Below are 15203 nucleotides of genomic sequence, written 5' to 3' on the forward strand. Positions count from 1 at the left end.
GCTGCTCCGCGCTCCGTGCCCGTTCGTGCCAAGAGCCCGATGTGAGGACCTGAAGAGCTCGTCCGGGCTGTTCCCCCCTCTGGCTTGCCATGCTGCCTTTTGGAGATAAGACGAGGTATTTGTTCACCGTTGACACACTTCTGCAGCGGGACTTCAAGTTGAATTAGAGTAAATTCGGCTATTTTTAGAAGTGGAGTCAGGTTTCCATTTTGAATATTTTCCGATAAACAAAGCGGTGGGGATGCAGAGCACAGGCGATCTGCGGCTCCCACGGTATATCTTAGCGAGAGCTCGGGTTAGTAAGTGCTGCGCGTGGTTCCCGGCCACGCCATCTCGGCGGGCACGCCATCTCGGCGGGCTCGCTGCGCTGCGCTCCTGCTCGCACCATCTGCTCACCGCTGCTCATTGACTTCTTCCCCGAGTCACTCAGCAGGGATGGATGCATTCTGAACGAGGTTTTGCCGATGCTCCTCTCTGCATGGGATGGGGCGGTAAGAAGAGAAATCCCCATTAATAATTGACTCGCAGAGAGCTAGAAAGCTTCAGGGGTCACCTGCTTACTTGGGACCATCTGTCAGGCAGTCCCCTTGCTTCTTCTGCTGCTTCCTTAGGTTCATTTAACAGAAAAAAAATAATAAAAATGCCTTTAAAATGTCTTTCACATGTATTTTTTTAAAGGCTGTGCATAGGTGCAGGATGCATAGATGGAAGTCGTTAACCTTGATACTCTCCAGAACACTAGTGCATGGTGTGTCAGTGAAGGGCAGCTTGTTTGCCCAGGAAATAGGGTGTTAGCAGCTTTGAGAAGTAGGATTTTATTAGTTCAGCCTGTCACGCTTCCTATGGAAACTGGAAGTAGTATTGAACAAATAGAAATGCTAATTAATAGTAACCGCTGTGTCAGATTTGTTTTCCCCATGGAGAGGTTTGGTTAGTCTTTTTTTTTTTCTTTTTTTTTTTTTTAATGCTGAGGCAGAGTTTTGTGTTTGTCGGGTCTGAAATAGGCAGGAGTTCAGAAAACACAATTCAGGTGTGTCTCTGTGATGGTGATGCCTCTGCATTTAGAGAGGGGTTTGCAGAACAGCTATTGACTTCTGAGTTCTTGCTTGGCAACAACTCTGTGATGTTTTTGCAATGATAGAAACATTGCCTTTGTCTCAGAACTCTACTCTGTTGTCTTGCATGGAATGTTTTGGGTTTGGTGGTTTTTTGTCCTTACTGTATAAATAGAAAATACAGCTCTGTAATAAGTAATACCTATTTTATATGTAAGTTTGTATTTGAAAAGACAAGTGGCCAATTATTTGACTGTATGTTGGTTCAAAGATGCTATCTGTAAAGCTGTGCAGTTTGAAAGAACTGATGTACTTTGTGGAGAGGTTTAATGCTCTATATGATAGTATTATTTAGAGTTTGAAAAGAGAAAACCCTAAAATTTAATGCCATGCTTTGTTTTAGCTGAATTTTGTAGAGCAGCAAACACTGATCAAAGACTATACTCTTAATGTTTTGCTACTTAGCATTATATTTACTCTCTCAAGGGAAGCAGTGTACCTTGAACTAGTTTCAGCTCTTTTCTAACTGTAATTTACTGCTTCTCAGTTTTTGTTTTGCTTCATAATCTGCCAAAGTTCTCACAGGTTCTAAAAGCAATAGACCAAGAAGTTAGTTAATTTGGTATCTTGTGGAGCACAGAGGCATATTCGGCTTCACATTGCAAGGCACAATTGCTAAAGATAAAGAGATTTCTTTATCTGTTTCTCAAATATTTCTACACAGGAATAGGAAAAGATCACCAGCTCAGCCATTTGTGACATCATAATACAAGCCCTTTTAGTGATAGTAATGAGCTTTGAATCAGAACCTAACTTAGCAATTTTATCGTAAGTATTAAATAGTTTATATATTTTTTCTTAGCTATTAATTTATTCACATCGCCTTTTATACGATAGTTTTTCGGTAATTTGCATAAAAATGCTTTATTTGGGTGTCTAAATAATAGCTATAAAATAAATCTGCCTGCAGATTTGTTGTGTTGGTTTTTTTAAAGTATGGGAGTTGCATCATCTCATACAGTCACTGAATAGTTGCCTCCTGTCCCAGTTTGCACAGGGCAGTTTGATATTAATATCTGTTGTCATGGTTTAAATAAAAATGTTCTGGCAAGGTGGCACTTTGAGAGAAGGTGTTTCTTTCTATTAAAAATTAGTTCATAACAAGAGAACTGTGGTTGCTGGGCTCCCCAGCCTGTGTTCTGGATTCTTGGAGAGAAGGACTGCAGGTCATCTGCTTAATGAACCAGCACCTGCTTTCCTCTCTCCCCTAAAATGTGTTGCTTACCCCTTGTATTGGTCCTGCGGTGCCTCAAGGTTGATAGTGTCTGCAGGCCACATCACTGCCTCCCTCAAGTCTGTGGTGGCTTTATGGATGCTCTGTGATAAGGCTGTGCTGATTGAATTCCACCTGCACGGTGCGAGGCTGCAATCCTACAAGCAGGTGAACAGCTTTAAATTCTCCCTCCATTGGAGTATGTGAATAAACTGTGATCCCGTGAGTAGGAAACTATGGAATCAGTTATTTATTACTTTATTTTGTACCAGGGAGACAAGTGGTATGCAGAGGCAATATAAATAGCTGTTATCCATGAAGTGCTGTTACAGTATGATCAAAGTGCAGAACAACAAAGGGGAAGTGTGTCACCAGCACACGCGGTGCTGGGATGGATGTGGTTCGCTCAGTGATACACTGTGCTGGCTCACAAACCTGGCTGGAGAGTTTGTTACTGCACACTGGGCTCAAGAGTTTCTACATGCCTAACTCCTACTAAATTTAAGCTTTATTTCTCCCCTTCCAGAGTTTTAGACTTGCGTATCATATTCTGGCTTCCCAGAAGCAGAAATGTTTTGAAGTAAAATCATTCTTCTTTTAGGTTGTCTTATGTTTCCCCATGCTGTTGCTACAACTGTAATTGTCCTAACTAAATGCTAGAAAGGCATAACCTGCTGTCTTTTTTTTTTTTTCCACAAAATTGTACTGCATTTATGGCTAAATTCATTATCCTTGTTCTCTTCCTCAAGTTTTATCTTTTTACATTGCCTTTAAAACACAGTCTATGCATTGTCATGCTGAGACATCATACTTATTTTAACCCTCTATGGAATCCTTCTATGTTTCTGACTTCCTCTTTGTCCCTACTTTTAAAAATATGGGAGTGATTCTCTCGTAGTGCTCTTTACAATCAGAAGCAGCAGAGTGCCAAAACAGTCAAAGTAAAAATTTTCCCCTTGATAGAGGTAACTGCATTGGTGCAGGCAGTTGTTGTCTGGTTTCCTAAATGTATAGTGTGATGGAAACCAATTACTGACCCGAATCTTGTATGCCTTTCCCTGGAAATGAGATTATTTTGTCATAAATACATCTTGGCTTATTAGCAGCGTTGGGAAGTATTTACAAGTGGGTTTAGGTGGGGTTGTATTTGGAAAAATGCGTGTCCTCAGCAGCACCGTACTTCACAGTGCTTCACTAAGGATTCCAGAAGTGGCGTTTACTGGGAAACTGGGCTGGAATTCAGAGATTGCATAACTTGAGTATATCTATTGCATTTATTACTTTGAAAAAAACTCAAGCACAGTTGTTGGGGCTTTTTGTCTTCTTGATGGCTGGGGGACAGTCAGTTTGTTATGTGCTGCATGCAGTACCACATTGCTCAGGACATTTGCCCTCTTGTCTCTGTGTCTAGAGGGCTTTTAAAAATGTATTTAATTTTGAGTGGCTGTTTGGAGTTGAATCTTATAAATTTGATGTGTCATATGCACCATGTCGTTTTGTTGGTAATACATCCGTGCACATTTTTTTTCTAATTGAAAGGAAATGAATTTTTGGAGCAAGTGTATGAAAATTCAGGTTTTCAAAGGTAAGAGTTATTGAAGGTTTCTGCACTGAAATGTGCTTTGGCTTGTGTTTTGCTTAAAAATATTGAAATATAAAAAAATTAATAATCCTACAAACACACAGGTATGAGCCATATTCATCCCTAACTTGGCCTTGGTAAATAGGCGGTGGGTTTAAAACTTCTGTGATTGAAGGACCCTGTCAGTTTCCCAGTGAAGGCACAGAATCCTGTGCAGATCGTTCAGATGTGCTGAAAGGGGACCTGATTTTCTAAGTTATCCTGTGTGAAGCGTTTACAAAAGGACTGGAGACCCACTGTTAGCACCACGGTTTGAAAACCACAGGAAGCAGTGGTGTTACTGCAGGGATCAGAATGTTGTCTCCCACTTACTTCATTTTATTGGATGTTTACTGAGCTTCTCTGAGAATGAACAACAGGGAAAAAGTCGATTTTTGTGAAATTTTGGAACGTTTTCTTGTTGTTCTAATGACCTTTGTAGTTATCCCACTTTATAAATAATGCATCCATATCCTTATGCCTTTCTTGATAACTGCAAAGTATTAAGATCATTCCAAGATATTTTAAAGTCCTGATGCAGAAGGCACTCAGGAAGGTAAGGAGTGTTCCCCACATCCATGAAGTTGTAAATGTGATGGAGTATTTTTGGCATTTGTTGTTGGAAATATAGCTAGGTGTGTGCTGGAGTATTTTGGAGACAATCACTGAAGCAGCAATTACTGTAGACTAAAGAATTGTCAATTGAGAAACAATAAGAAATCACTCACTAGCAATTTACATCTCAAATTCCCACAAAAGCTATAAACTGAACTCCTACACAGAATCTTTGCTGTGAAGATTTATTAGTCAGCAGAAGATTCTGAGTAACTACAAGGTGAACGTGCTTTTACTATGTACTGTTTGCCCTAAAGAAACAAGGGAGTGAGCACAATACCTGAATGAAAGTACACCTGGTAAACCCTAGAGGACAGGTAATAATAAGACGGGGTGAACGAACTATAACAGTTAATATCCCTTTTTGCCTTCTTTTGCTTCAGGGTAACTTTATTATCCTATCACAGTACTATTGGTAATGCCAATAGGCATTTGAAACCTCATTTCCTTTTTTTTTAGCTCTTACTGGGAAGACTTTAGAGAACAGGGCCAAATTTCTGGCAACTGGGAAGAAAAGTGGAGCTGAGGCACACCTTGCCTCTATGGGAGACAAAGTTTGGTATCTTTCTTTTATTTCTAAACTGTGCAAGTTCATGGAAGTTCTGGGTTGGGTATGTGTTGAAGAATCCTTTCATGAGGAGGGAATTAATGTCTTTGTACAGGATTAGGACAAAGACTTCATAAATAAAATATCCATCAGTCTAGTTCTGAAGCTGAAGTGAGACTTGAATAGCGTATAGACATTGTACTAGCTCTCTGCACAAGGATGCATTTCATGATACATCACCTATGATGTCTTCAGATCAACTAAAGTACACCAGAGCCTATGTTTATGCTTATTTGAGTGTGAGATCAAAGCTGAATTGTGTGGAATACATGGCTTACACCCAGAATTGCAACCAAAGCAATTTAGGCAACACATTCTTGGCTTGAACTAATACTCTACCACCTATTTGTTTTTGTCATGAGAAAATACAATGAATAAAACCACAGTATAGAAGTGTTTGTTTTCCTTACTGGCAAAGAAGCATACATAAATTTACATGGAATGCTTTCTCATTTATATGATTTACTTGAAGAAAGCTATTAAAAACAAGGCATTAAATACAAAAGGAGCTATTTACGAAGTGCCAGAAAAGAAACCCTACTCAAATGGCCCTTGTGGCTCCATGGTTGTAATTTCACATTAGGTCTGGCACTGAAAATACAGCCACAAAATATATTTGCTTAGTAAAAGATATTTATTTTCCCATTTATTTGTGCATTATGGTGAACTCAGCCCATCACAGAGAGCCATCCCAAAGCCTCTGCACCACTTAAGTCATACTTAACCCCTGTTTTAGGAATTTAAGTGAAACTGAAGTTGTGCCTAAGACTTAGGTAAGGTCTCCTGGCAGGTGTGAGCTTAACTCTTAATCCATCTTTCACCAAAATTACTGGTATTGTCCTATTCCTTTCCACAACAAAATCATTAGGTACATGGTTATGTTTAATTTTTTTGAGCTTGGAGCAAGAAGCAAACATTTGGAGAAGAAATAAGTCATATTATAGAATTTGACCTTCAGTCCCTTCTGTCTGTCTTTATAGTGCAAATAGAAAGTCCCTTCTATGTAGGAAAGTTTTCTTGTAAAAAATTAAGCGTGAGTTTGGTTGTTAAAGAAAACTTTAAAATAGCCAAGAATAGCCTGTTAGTGTTAGTTCTCCATTTAGAATACTTTTGCTTCAAATAATAAAGCAACCTCTGCCTCCTATTTAAAAAAAAAAAAGCTTTCAGACAAGATTTAAATTTCACAGTTCTAAGAAGTTATTTCAGTCTTTCATGAGCATGGTTTGAGTCAAGAATGAGTTCTTAATTTAGATCTGTATTCAAACAGAAGTCAATCAGGCCACTTGAAATGTTTAAAACTAAATGTATGTTAATACATTTGACTGAGTTGTCCTAAAAAATTGGCACTGACTTTAAATCATACTTCATCTTCAAAAACTGCTTGCCTAGCACTGTGAGAAATAGCATCTTCACAAACTATGATTGGAAAGGGTATAAGGAAAAACAGCTATTGTCTGTCAATTTATTATTTTAGTCAGTTTGAAAACACTTTTTACAGTCAGTTTACTGTTTCCGTCTAAAGAGGCCTTGCAGTTTATTTAAATCTTCCCATGGCCAGAAAAGGAGTCAAAGCCACTTAGAACATGACTGTGAAATAGGAAGTACTAGAAAGAAATTGGGAAGGCAAGTATAATATCCAAGTGACTTTGACTTTCAAACTCATTTGTTAAAGCCAAATAGTTTTGTAGTTAAAACTAATGCTTTAATGACTTTTGTGTCTAAATTATGTCAAGATGCAGAAGAGACATTTGAAGACATCTAGTGGTTATTTTAAGGAAGGCAATTGAGGAAAGCATACGAAGCTTAGCTTGAAATATTGTTGATTTCAACACTAGCAGGATTAGGCCACGGGAGTTCAGGTGCTTGAAAACTGGTGTATTCTGGTAGGGAAGTTTGGAATCCCTCTCCTGAAATGTGTTATCAGTAACTGCTCATTTAAATAAAGAATCAGCAAAACAGTCCACACAACTACTGAACCGTTACACATTGTACATATGAAAGATTTATGAGCACCGGAGAAAATGGGGAGTTATTGGTTGTTTCACTGAAAGCTGCTTATCACTCAGCTCTGTTATGGCACTGTAATTATGCATTCTTTGTGCAAGATAAGTAAGATGCAGTTTACTATCATTGTTGAATCTCAGTATTACTTTTGCATTCTGTTTTTTGTACATTTTGTCCAAAGATACCAAACAGTTGCTGAATGGCCACATTAGTATGGTCTTACATATGCAGAGTGGTTATATGTGTGACCAAGACAATCATAATCTGGCTGTTAATATTTAAACATCTTCATTGGGCTGGTTTTTTTTTTTTTGAGAAGTCTGCTGCGTATTTTGAAGATAGTAACAATGATGCAAAGATGAGTACAATAAATTATTTAATTCCCCAGTGTATGAGTAGAATAGTAATTAGTGTCATGTCAGCATGGTTTGATACATATGGCACAGGAAATACAGCAAGGCTCTCTTCAGGCCTTAGACCTGAGGTTGTCATTGGGTCTGCTTGTGCCCTCCTGCATGACCTGGCTCAAGCCATGTCACTTCCTTGTGCCTGTGTTTTCTCACCAAGTGATTTTCTATTTCTGTTGCCTATTCATGTTGAAAACTTATTGCCTCAGGGACAGGTCTGCTTTCTATACAGCATTTAACAAACCAGGGTCAACAAGGCTTCATTCCTCTGAAGTTCCTGAGTTCTCATGTGCTGCAGACAATGTGTGCTTGTATATAAGTGATGATAGAGGGAAGGATCACAGAATCTTTTCTTTTTCTTCAAGTGTTTTACCTGCAATAGTATTTTCATCCTTTTCTCATCCCTGTCTCTTCAAAAGCCCTCTCCAAGTTTGTCACCTGGTGATGAATTCACCATCCAAATTCAGCAGTCATTATTGGTATGTGATTTATAGAGGACTAAAAAGTGGTTACTTTATATTCTACTATTCCTGTTTATGAATTCTGAGATCCATTACAGCCTTCTCGAGTGAAGGCTCATACTGCAGTAAAGGACCATAGTGCAGTAAAGGATTCATCCAGCTCATGAGGAAAGAATGTTTTAACTCCTCAACATGCAGTGATTGCTGTGCTGGGATAGAGACATTGCATTGATTTTAGCTGTCTGCACAGATCCCTGTGGATTAGTATCTGCTCCTGCAACTTACTTATACAGTAAGGGTCTTGTCTTTACCATCAGGTCTTGACAATGCTTACTGAAGACTATTCATATGCAGGGAGTAGTCACAAGTGTTTGTTTCTTCCTGTAGTCCTTTAAAAACGACATCTTAATTGTACACAGCACTTGTTACTCATTTCCAGTAACCTCACTTGTGGTTCAGTAGTGTCTGGTATCAGATATCTGTTGAGCTAATTCTGTGCTCCTAGAGCATTTGTGTTAGTCATAATACTCCTCTTGTCCTGCATTGTTAAGTAGGATTGAGTGTCAACAAGCAAATGCATGTCAAGACTTTGTCTGATAGATTTTAAATAGAGTTAGAATACGTCAGCTAATGTGAAATGCTAGTTCTTCCACCCCTGTGTGTAACTGTGAGTAAAAGGAGCTAAATAGTTTCCTTGTTAGAAGAGGCATTCAGTAAAGGTCAGTGAACACTGTTCTTTTTCCAGCTGAATTTGAATGGCTTTCCTGTTGTCCAAATAAAAATGCTGAAAGGGTTTGAAGTTGAAAACCATGCTTTAAACAGTTTAGTTAGGGATTTGTTGTTGTTAACCTAAAGAGCTTTCTGAGAATCACATACTGTGTTGGCAAGTTATTGAACAATCATCTGAGGGACATTAAAGGACAGGAGTAAGTTACTCATAATTATGCAGCTCCACATACAGTTCTGTACAATGTCAAAGTGCTTCATAAATAGTGCAGATACCTAACAAGTAGTCAGTTCTTGTTAAATGTAATTCCTTTCATGTGAAAGGTTTTACAGTTCTGTTCCACATCCCTCGATAACCTCCATAAGATGGAGAAATTAATGCTTATTTTATGTAGTAAAAAGGGAAGAAAGTGCAAACTGAATAATCTCACAGCCACAGTTTGAGAACAGGTATTAGAAGTCAGAGTACATTTTTCTTACTGATTGCTATTGCTGCACCATTGAGGCCAAGGGACATCATTACACAGCTCTCCAGAATAAATAAAATGGCATGTTTCAGCTGATAAATCAAACCTCTGCTTTACCTTCTGCTTTGTCCACAAAGGGCAGCAGATTCTTTCTCTGCCTTGCATTTTGTACCAACACAAATGGCTGCAAATTCAGCGCAAAGCAAAAGGAGGTGAAATGGTAGTATTTTATATTGTCCTTTCCTCATGAATCAGATTGCTCTGCAAATTGCTGTCACCCAGCAATAGTACAGGTTCATGCTTTCAAACACGTGCATTTGCAGTTACACAGCTGCTGTGCCTCATCCCTTGCTAGTTGCAGAACACCCTCCATCTGATACTACATTATTACTGTTACTTTTAAATCTTACCTGACATTAATGCCAGTCCTCAGTGTTCCAAAACCAAGTCAGCACACACAATAGTGAATCTAGGTCAAGTCAACAGCCTTCTTTAAAGCTATTGATTATTTTATACCTACCTTCTTTGTGCCTCAGGTTTAAATGCACCCAGCTAGTGTTTTCAGGTTCTCTTCTGCAGTCTTAGTTGTAGATGCTAAATTTCCTTTAGAAAAAGCTAAACTTTCAGGTAATTTCTTTTTTTGAGGAGATCAGTAAAACAAAAAGAACATGCATATAGCACATATACTGACAAGAGTTACCAGCACTGATTTTAGCAGTTGTACTGCATTTACTTACAAATCTTTCAATCTTAAGTTTTTTGGTTTTCTTAAGGATATTTTTGGTCATTTTCCTCACAGAATTTTATGTTTTCCCATTCAGTTTAATAATGTGGGATAGAGACATTGCATTGATTTTGCATTGATGCTACTTTCTTATTTTGACTTAGACTAAATTCCAGGTGTTACCAAATGCTACTTTCTTATTTTGACTTAGACTGAAACAGCTTTTGCAAATGTGACACTGCCTTATGCAAATTAGAATATGCATTTCAGCAGTACATGGTCATGGCTCTCACATTGAATATTTATCCTGTTTAAGTACTGTGAAGTAATAAAGTCCAAGTTTTAATAATATATTAGTTGTTCTTTATGCTGCTTCACAGCAAGAAACACTCGGGTGAGCTAACTCCACAAAAGAATACGTATCATTGCTGTAATCAAGAAGGATCCTTGGCAGTAGTTAGTAATTCAGTTTTTTGTAGTATGTTTGCCTGCAGTTGAGGTCTCCAAATGACATGTGATTGCAAAATCTGGAAAACTCTTTCAAACCTCCCTAACAGAAAACAACTAAGTTTCCTGTTGTGGATTATTTGTTAATAAAAATAATGTTGGTGGACTTTAGATCTTAACCGATCAATTTGCTTTGAAGTAGTGGTTAATTGCTCCCCTAGTATTGCATCCTATGACATAGATGAAGGTGTGCTGTGAGGAAAAAGGCTCTGTACAGTGCTGTTCATGTTCAACATACACCGATGCGTGTAACCGATCAGCGGCTGACTAACCTGACTCATTTCCATGGTTTCATTCAGCTTCTCCCTCGGAATTCCTGTGGTCTGCTGAGCAAATAAAAAATATCCCAAATTTAAAACATGACCACCATGAAAGGTTTCCAAAAGATCAGACTGTTAGTAGGATTTTTGCTGTTCATGGGCCCATACGTTATGTAATACAGAAAAACCCCTCCATTTCTTCTGAGAGTGGGTCATGTGCTCCAAGGAATCCTTGACACTGAGTTAATGAAATAAAAGGTGTTAGAAGAAAACCCTGAAACAAGGCCAAATACAAAAACCCCAACACATATTTGGAACAAGAAAATATTGTAGTGCTAAGAAAAAATATCCTCATGTTATTGATGACATGTTTGCTTATGGATAATTCAAGGTAAGCTATATTTAATGAGGACATTATTAGGGTTGGCATTCTAGTCCTAAGTTAATTTGAGCAACACAATTAAATATTAAGATGCATGACATTTTTCAATTAGTTACGAACACTTTAAAAAGTGTAATTTTAGGGCTATTCAGTATTTTGGGTTGAGTTAGGCAATGAGTTTCGTCTGCAAGGAGAGGAGAGATGCATGGAAACAGTCTGTCCTTTCATTATTTTGAAGGACACTGAATTGTAAATATTCATGTTTCTTCCTGACAGTTTTGCTTAAAAACTTTTGTGCTTTGAGTCAAACCAACACTTTTCATTAACACCAAGAGAGCAGGGGAAGTTAACTTAAAAATAGTATATAGGCAGCATAAAAATAGGAGGGGTTACAGGTGACTCGACAGAGAGAATTGAAGTTAAAATTATCTTCTTAGAGGTTAGAAATGGTCTAGAAAAACAGGATTAAACTATGAAGTTGTGTCCTCGTATGAATATATACACATCTTACACAGAAATCCGTATCTTAGGGATGGGAAGAACAGGAGCTTTCCAAGCACAAAATAAAGGTGTGAACTTGTGATCTGTGTTCTGAAAGCCACAGTGTGAGCTGTCTTCCTCTGCCCTATGCAGGTATTTCCTTAGGGCAGAAATAGCTTCTTTTTTTATGGGGCATAAAACATTACTGCTTAATCTAGGCTAAGTGCTGTGTAAAACTGAAGACTCTTGATACAGAGGAACCTGAAGGTGCACTAATGTCCTCTGTATGAAAAGGTTTAAAGTTATCCGGTGTCATCTTCCGATATTGTTAGTTCCTGAGGATTTTCAGTTTGCATCAGTCACTGTATTTTATTTTTGTTTCACAGAGAAATGGTTAATGCATGGTTTGCTGAGAGAGTTCATACCATCCCAGTCTGTAAGGAGGGAACCAAGTCCCAGAGTGAATCTTGTGCTTGTCACCAGCCTGCCTGTGCTGAGACCACCAACTCCGGGACACCCGCGAGGAAAATCTCTGCTTCTGAATTTGACAGACCCTTGAGGCCTATTTTTGTCAAGGACTCGGTAGGAGCAGTGAGCTTCCTCTCTGGCTCTGACAAGAAGGAACAGATGCCTCTGCAATCTCCAAGGATTGAGACCAGTGCAGGGGATCAGTGCTCAAGACTATTAGAACTTGTGAAAGATATTTCTAGTCACTTAGATGTCACAGCGCTTTGCCATAAGATTTTCCTACATATCCATGAGCTTATAGCAGCTGATCGCTATTCCCTGTTCTTGGTCTGTGAGGACAGCTCTAATGACAAGTTTCTGGTGAGCAGGCTGTTTGATGTGGCAGAAGGCTCCACCTTGGAAGAAGCTTCCAACAACTGCATTCGCCTGGAGTGGAACAAGGGCATTGTGGGTCACGTAGCAGCTATAGGGCAGCCTCTGAACATCAAGAATGCCTATGAGGTAAGCCAAGAAAGCTTCTCTTTAATAAGACTCAAAAAAAAAGAAGCCATATTATCAGTTGTTGGGATTCTGCTGGTTTAGTAACTGTCTTTGGAGCGATATTGACTTAAACTGGTCGAGATGCAAACCCGATACCATGGTTTTGGTTACAACTCATGGATTGTAGATACATATGGCTGTGACTGAAACGATCAGTGTTTTATAACAAAACTGAGGTGAAAAAATGAAACAAGCAATCTCTGAGAGCAAACCCACTGACCACATTAATGAAATTTTGTTCCTCTCTGGTCATGTGTCTTTCATTGTATTTCTGTAACTTCTTGTTGATGACAAAATCAATACTAGGGATGGTTAGTCCATGTATACACTCATTATAATGATGGTCTAGGCTCAAAAAAGGCTTCTCTTAGGGTATGGGTTTTTTTATTCTTTATGGCAGTTGTCTTTCTCTACAGGCATTCATGCTCCACAAAAATGCTTTTTTGTTTTTATTTTGACACATTGATTGTAAGAGCTTTATGTAAGTGTTAGCTAGTAATGGAACAGGTTTTTTTATCCTGGGTAACAGTTAAATCAAGTAGTCTACTTTTTTTAACCTTTAAACCATGGAAGAAGAAAGAGCTGGTCTTTAGGCAAGTAGTCTAATAATTGTATTTTTCTCTTGTATCAGGATCCAAGATTCAATGCAGAAGTTGACCAGATCACAGGATATAAGACACAGAGTATTCTCTGTATGCCAATAAAGAATCACAGGGAAGAGGTAAGTTGCCACATTGGGATACACCATGCTGATGCTTTAAACTTTTATTTGCTGGCAGTCATTATCTTCAGTATAAACCCATCCCTTTTTAGACTGCTTATGTTTGTTTGGACTCAAATTTTATCTTATCTAGTTCAGTAATGTAAGCCAAAGGGAACTGTCAAGAAGAGTTTAATCCCAGAGGCAGCAGTAGAATATATGTACTTAACCCTAGCAGTGCTGTTCCTGCTTCCTGCACCAAGTCTCTGTCAGCATTAAAGTTCTCTGCACACTTACTGGCCTGTCTCCGTGCACACTCAGATTGCAATTAAGAGTTACAGTACTTGAGCTTAGTTTCTAGCTATATTATTTAATTCAGAGGGCACAAATTGGGTTTTATCATTGTCTAAAAAGCTGGGTTTTTACACTCTCTTAACTCAGCTCATAAGTAATAAATTAAGAAACATGTTAAGTGCTTAAAGCATTGAAAAACACGTGTGTTGTTGTGATTCAGAAAAGTCATCCACAAGTCATAACTTACATCCCTGCTAATTTAAAACAATGTGAATCTTCTCATTGAATTCTTGTGCATATTTCCTGTCAATGCTGCTTCTCACAGAAGTTCTCTTGTCCTGTCTGATCCTATTGCAGTAGGGAGAATTCTTATTATGGACATGTTCTTGCCCTGAATATTTGAAGAATGAATTCAGTAAAGTCAGTGAAAGCCAAGGAATGGGGGAGAAGTGAGATGCACTGTTGTACTTGGGGAGTAAATAAAGTATGCTTGGGTTTTCTTTGATCCCTGCTGTAGAAGCCTTCAGCCACATCACCAGTTCTTAGAATACTCACAAAGTGTGAGGCTCTCTGATTTCCTTTGTTTTGTAGAATACTTAGTTTGCTTGCAGAAAGCTCAAACTACCCCCTTAAAAATGCTGCCGGGGTTGGTTTGAAGTCATCGTACCTTCTTGTTCTTGCTTTTCCATCTTCCACTCCTCTTACTGTACTGAACCTTTTCTTTCATTAAACAAATTAATTAAACTCCTGATTTGTTTGTTGAATCTTACTGTGGCTGACCCAGATGATCAGCCAGTATTTCCTTTCTTTGCATACTGCTAATTTTGGCTTAAATTATTTTATTCAGTTCTTCCAAGGACAGCACTCTATCCTTTCCTACTCCCACTCCTGCTTAAAAGTCTTCCTCTTTCTAATGGGCAGCAGCCACTGCTGGCCCCGGGCCAGCGGATGAGCAAAGCAGATGCTGTGTGAAGAGCTGTCAGGGACCAGTGGTCCATGTCAGGCGGATGTAAGGCTTTAAATTTCACCCAAGCCATCCCATTTTCATTTTGTTGAATGGAAAAAATGCTATGCTCCATGTAATGGGGAACAGAAATGAGCTGGGGAGTGTGGAAGTGCTCCCCTCGCCCTGGGTCCTGGTGGTGCGTGAGGGAAGGAATAAGAGCTGCAGTCTGTTCATCCAGCACACCGTGACTTAGGGGCTGAGTAAACCTGCAATTGGCCGTGTCTTCAGTCAGCTTTCTACTCCTAAGTGCATCAGCAAGTGCAAATGAAGCAGGAATTTGTTTATTTTGAAAGTTCAGCCATCCTGAAGTTGGAGGAGAGTGTTACACTCATACCAATAATTTGAAGGTGCTAAACTGTAAGATTTATAATAGGAAAGGATGGCACTTGCTAATTTTTTATGATTTTAAAGTCTCCACCAGAAGGTTTTTCTCTCTCTCACCATAACAAATGACTGTCATGTTTCTGGAGAGATGTAAGAGGCAATTAATCAATCCTTAACTTTTCATTTGCATTCTGCTGCTTTTTCTGTTTAAAAAAACCCAACCAAACAAAAACCAGAACAACAAAACCAGAATACTTACTCCTCCCTCATAAAAAAATAGAT

The 15203-nt window shown here is 38.7% G+C and overlaps 1 protein-coding gene across 2 annotated transcripts in view; it reads left to right on the plus strand.

The window, feature by feature from the left end:
- The first annotated feature begins 3534 nt into the window (after positions 1-3534).
- Positions 3535-15203, plus strand: part of PDE5A (phosphodiesterase 5A, cGMP-specific) — a 44129-nt gene continuing 32460 nt past the window's right edge. Inside the window, exons 1-3 of one of the 2 annotated variants that reach the window (XM_009079962.1) lie at positions 3535-3669; positions 11976-12558; positions 13229-13318. In XM_009079962.1, coding sequence (XP_009078210.1) covers positions 3656-3669; positions 11976-12558; positions 13229-13318 — 687 coding nt within the window. In that variant the 5' untranslated portion in view covers positions 3535-3655. Of the gene's footprint in view, positions 3670-8680; positions 8715-11975; positions 12559-13228; positions 13319-15203 lie in introns of those variants that run through there. The other variant, XM_009079961.1, reaches the window with a different exon arrangement.

This window comes from Acanthisitta chloris, unplaced genomic scaffold, assembly GCF_000695815.1.
Source record: "Acanthisitta chloris isolate BGI_N310 unplaced genomic scaffold, ASM69581v1 scaffold37378, whole genome shotgun sequence".
NCBI lineage: Eukaryota > Metazoa > Chordata > Aves > Passeriformes > Acanthisittidae > Acanthisitta > Acanthisitta chloris.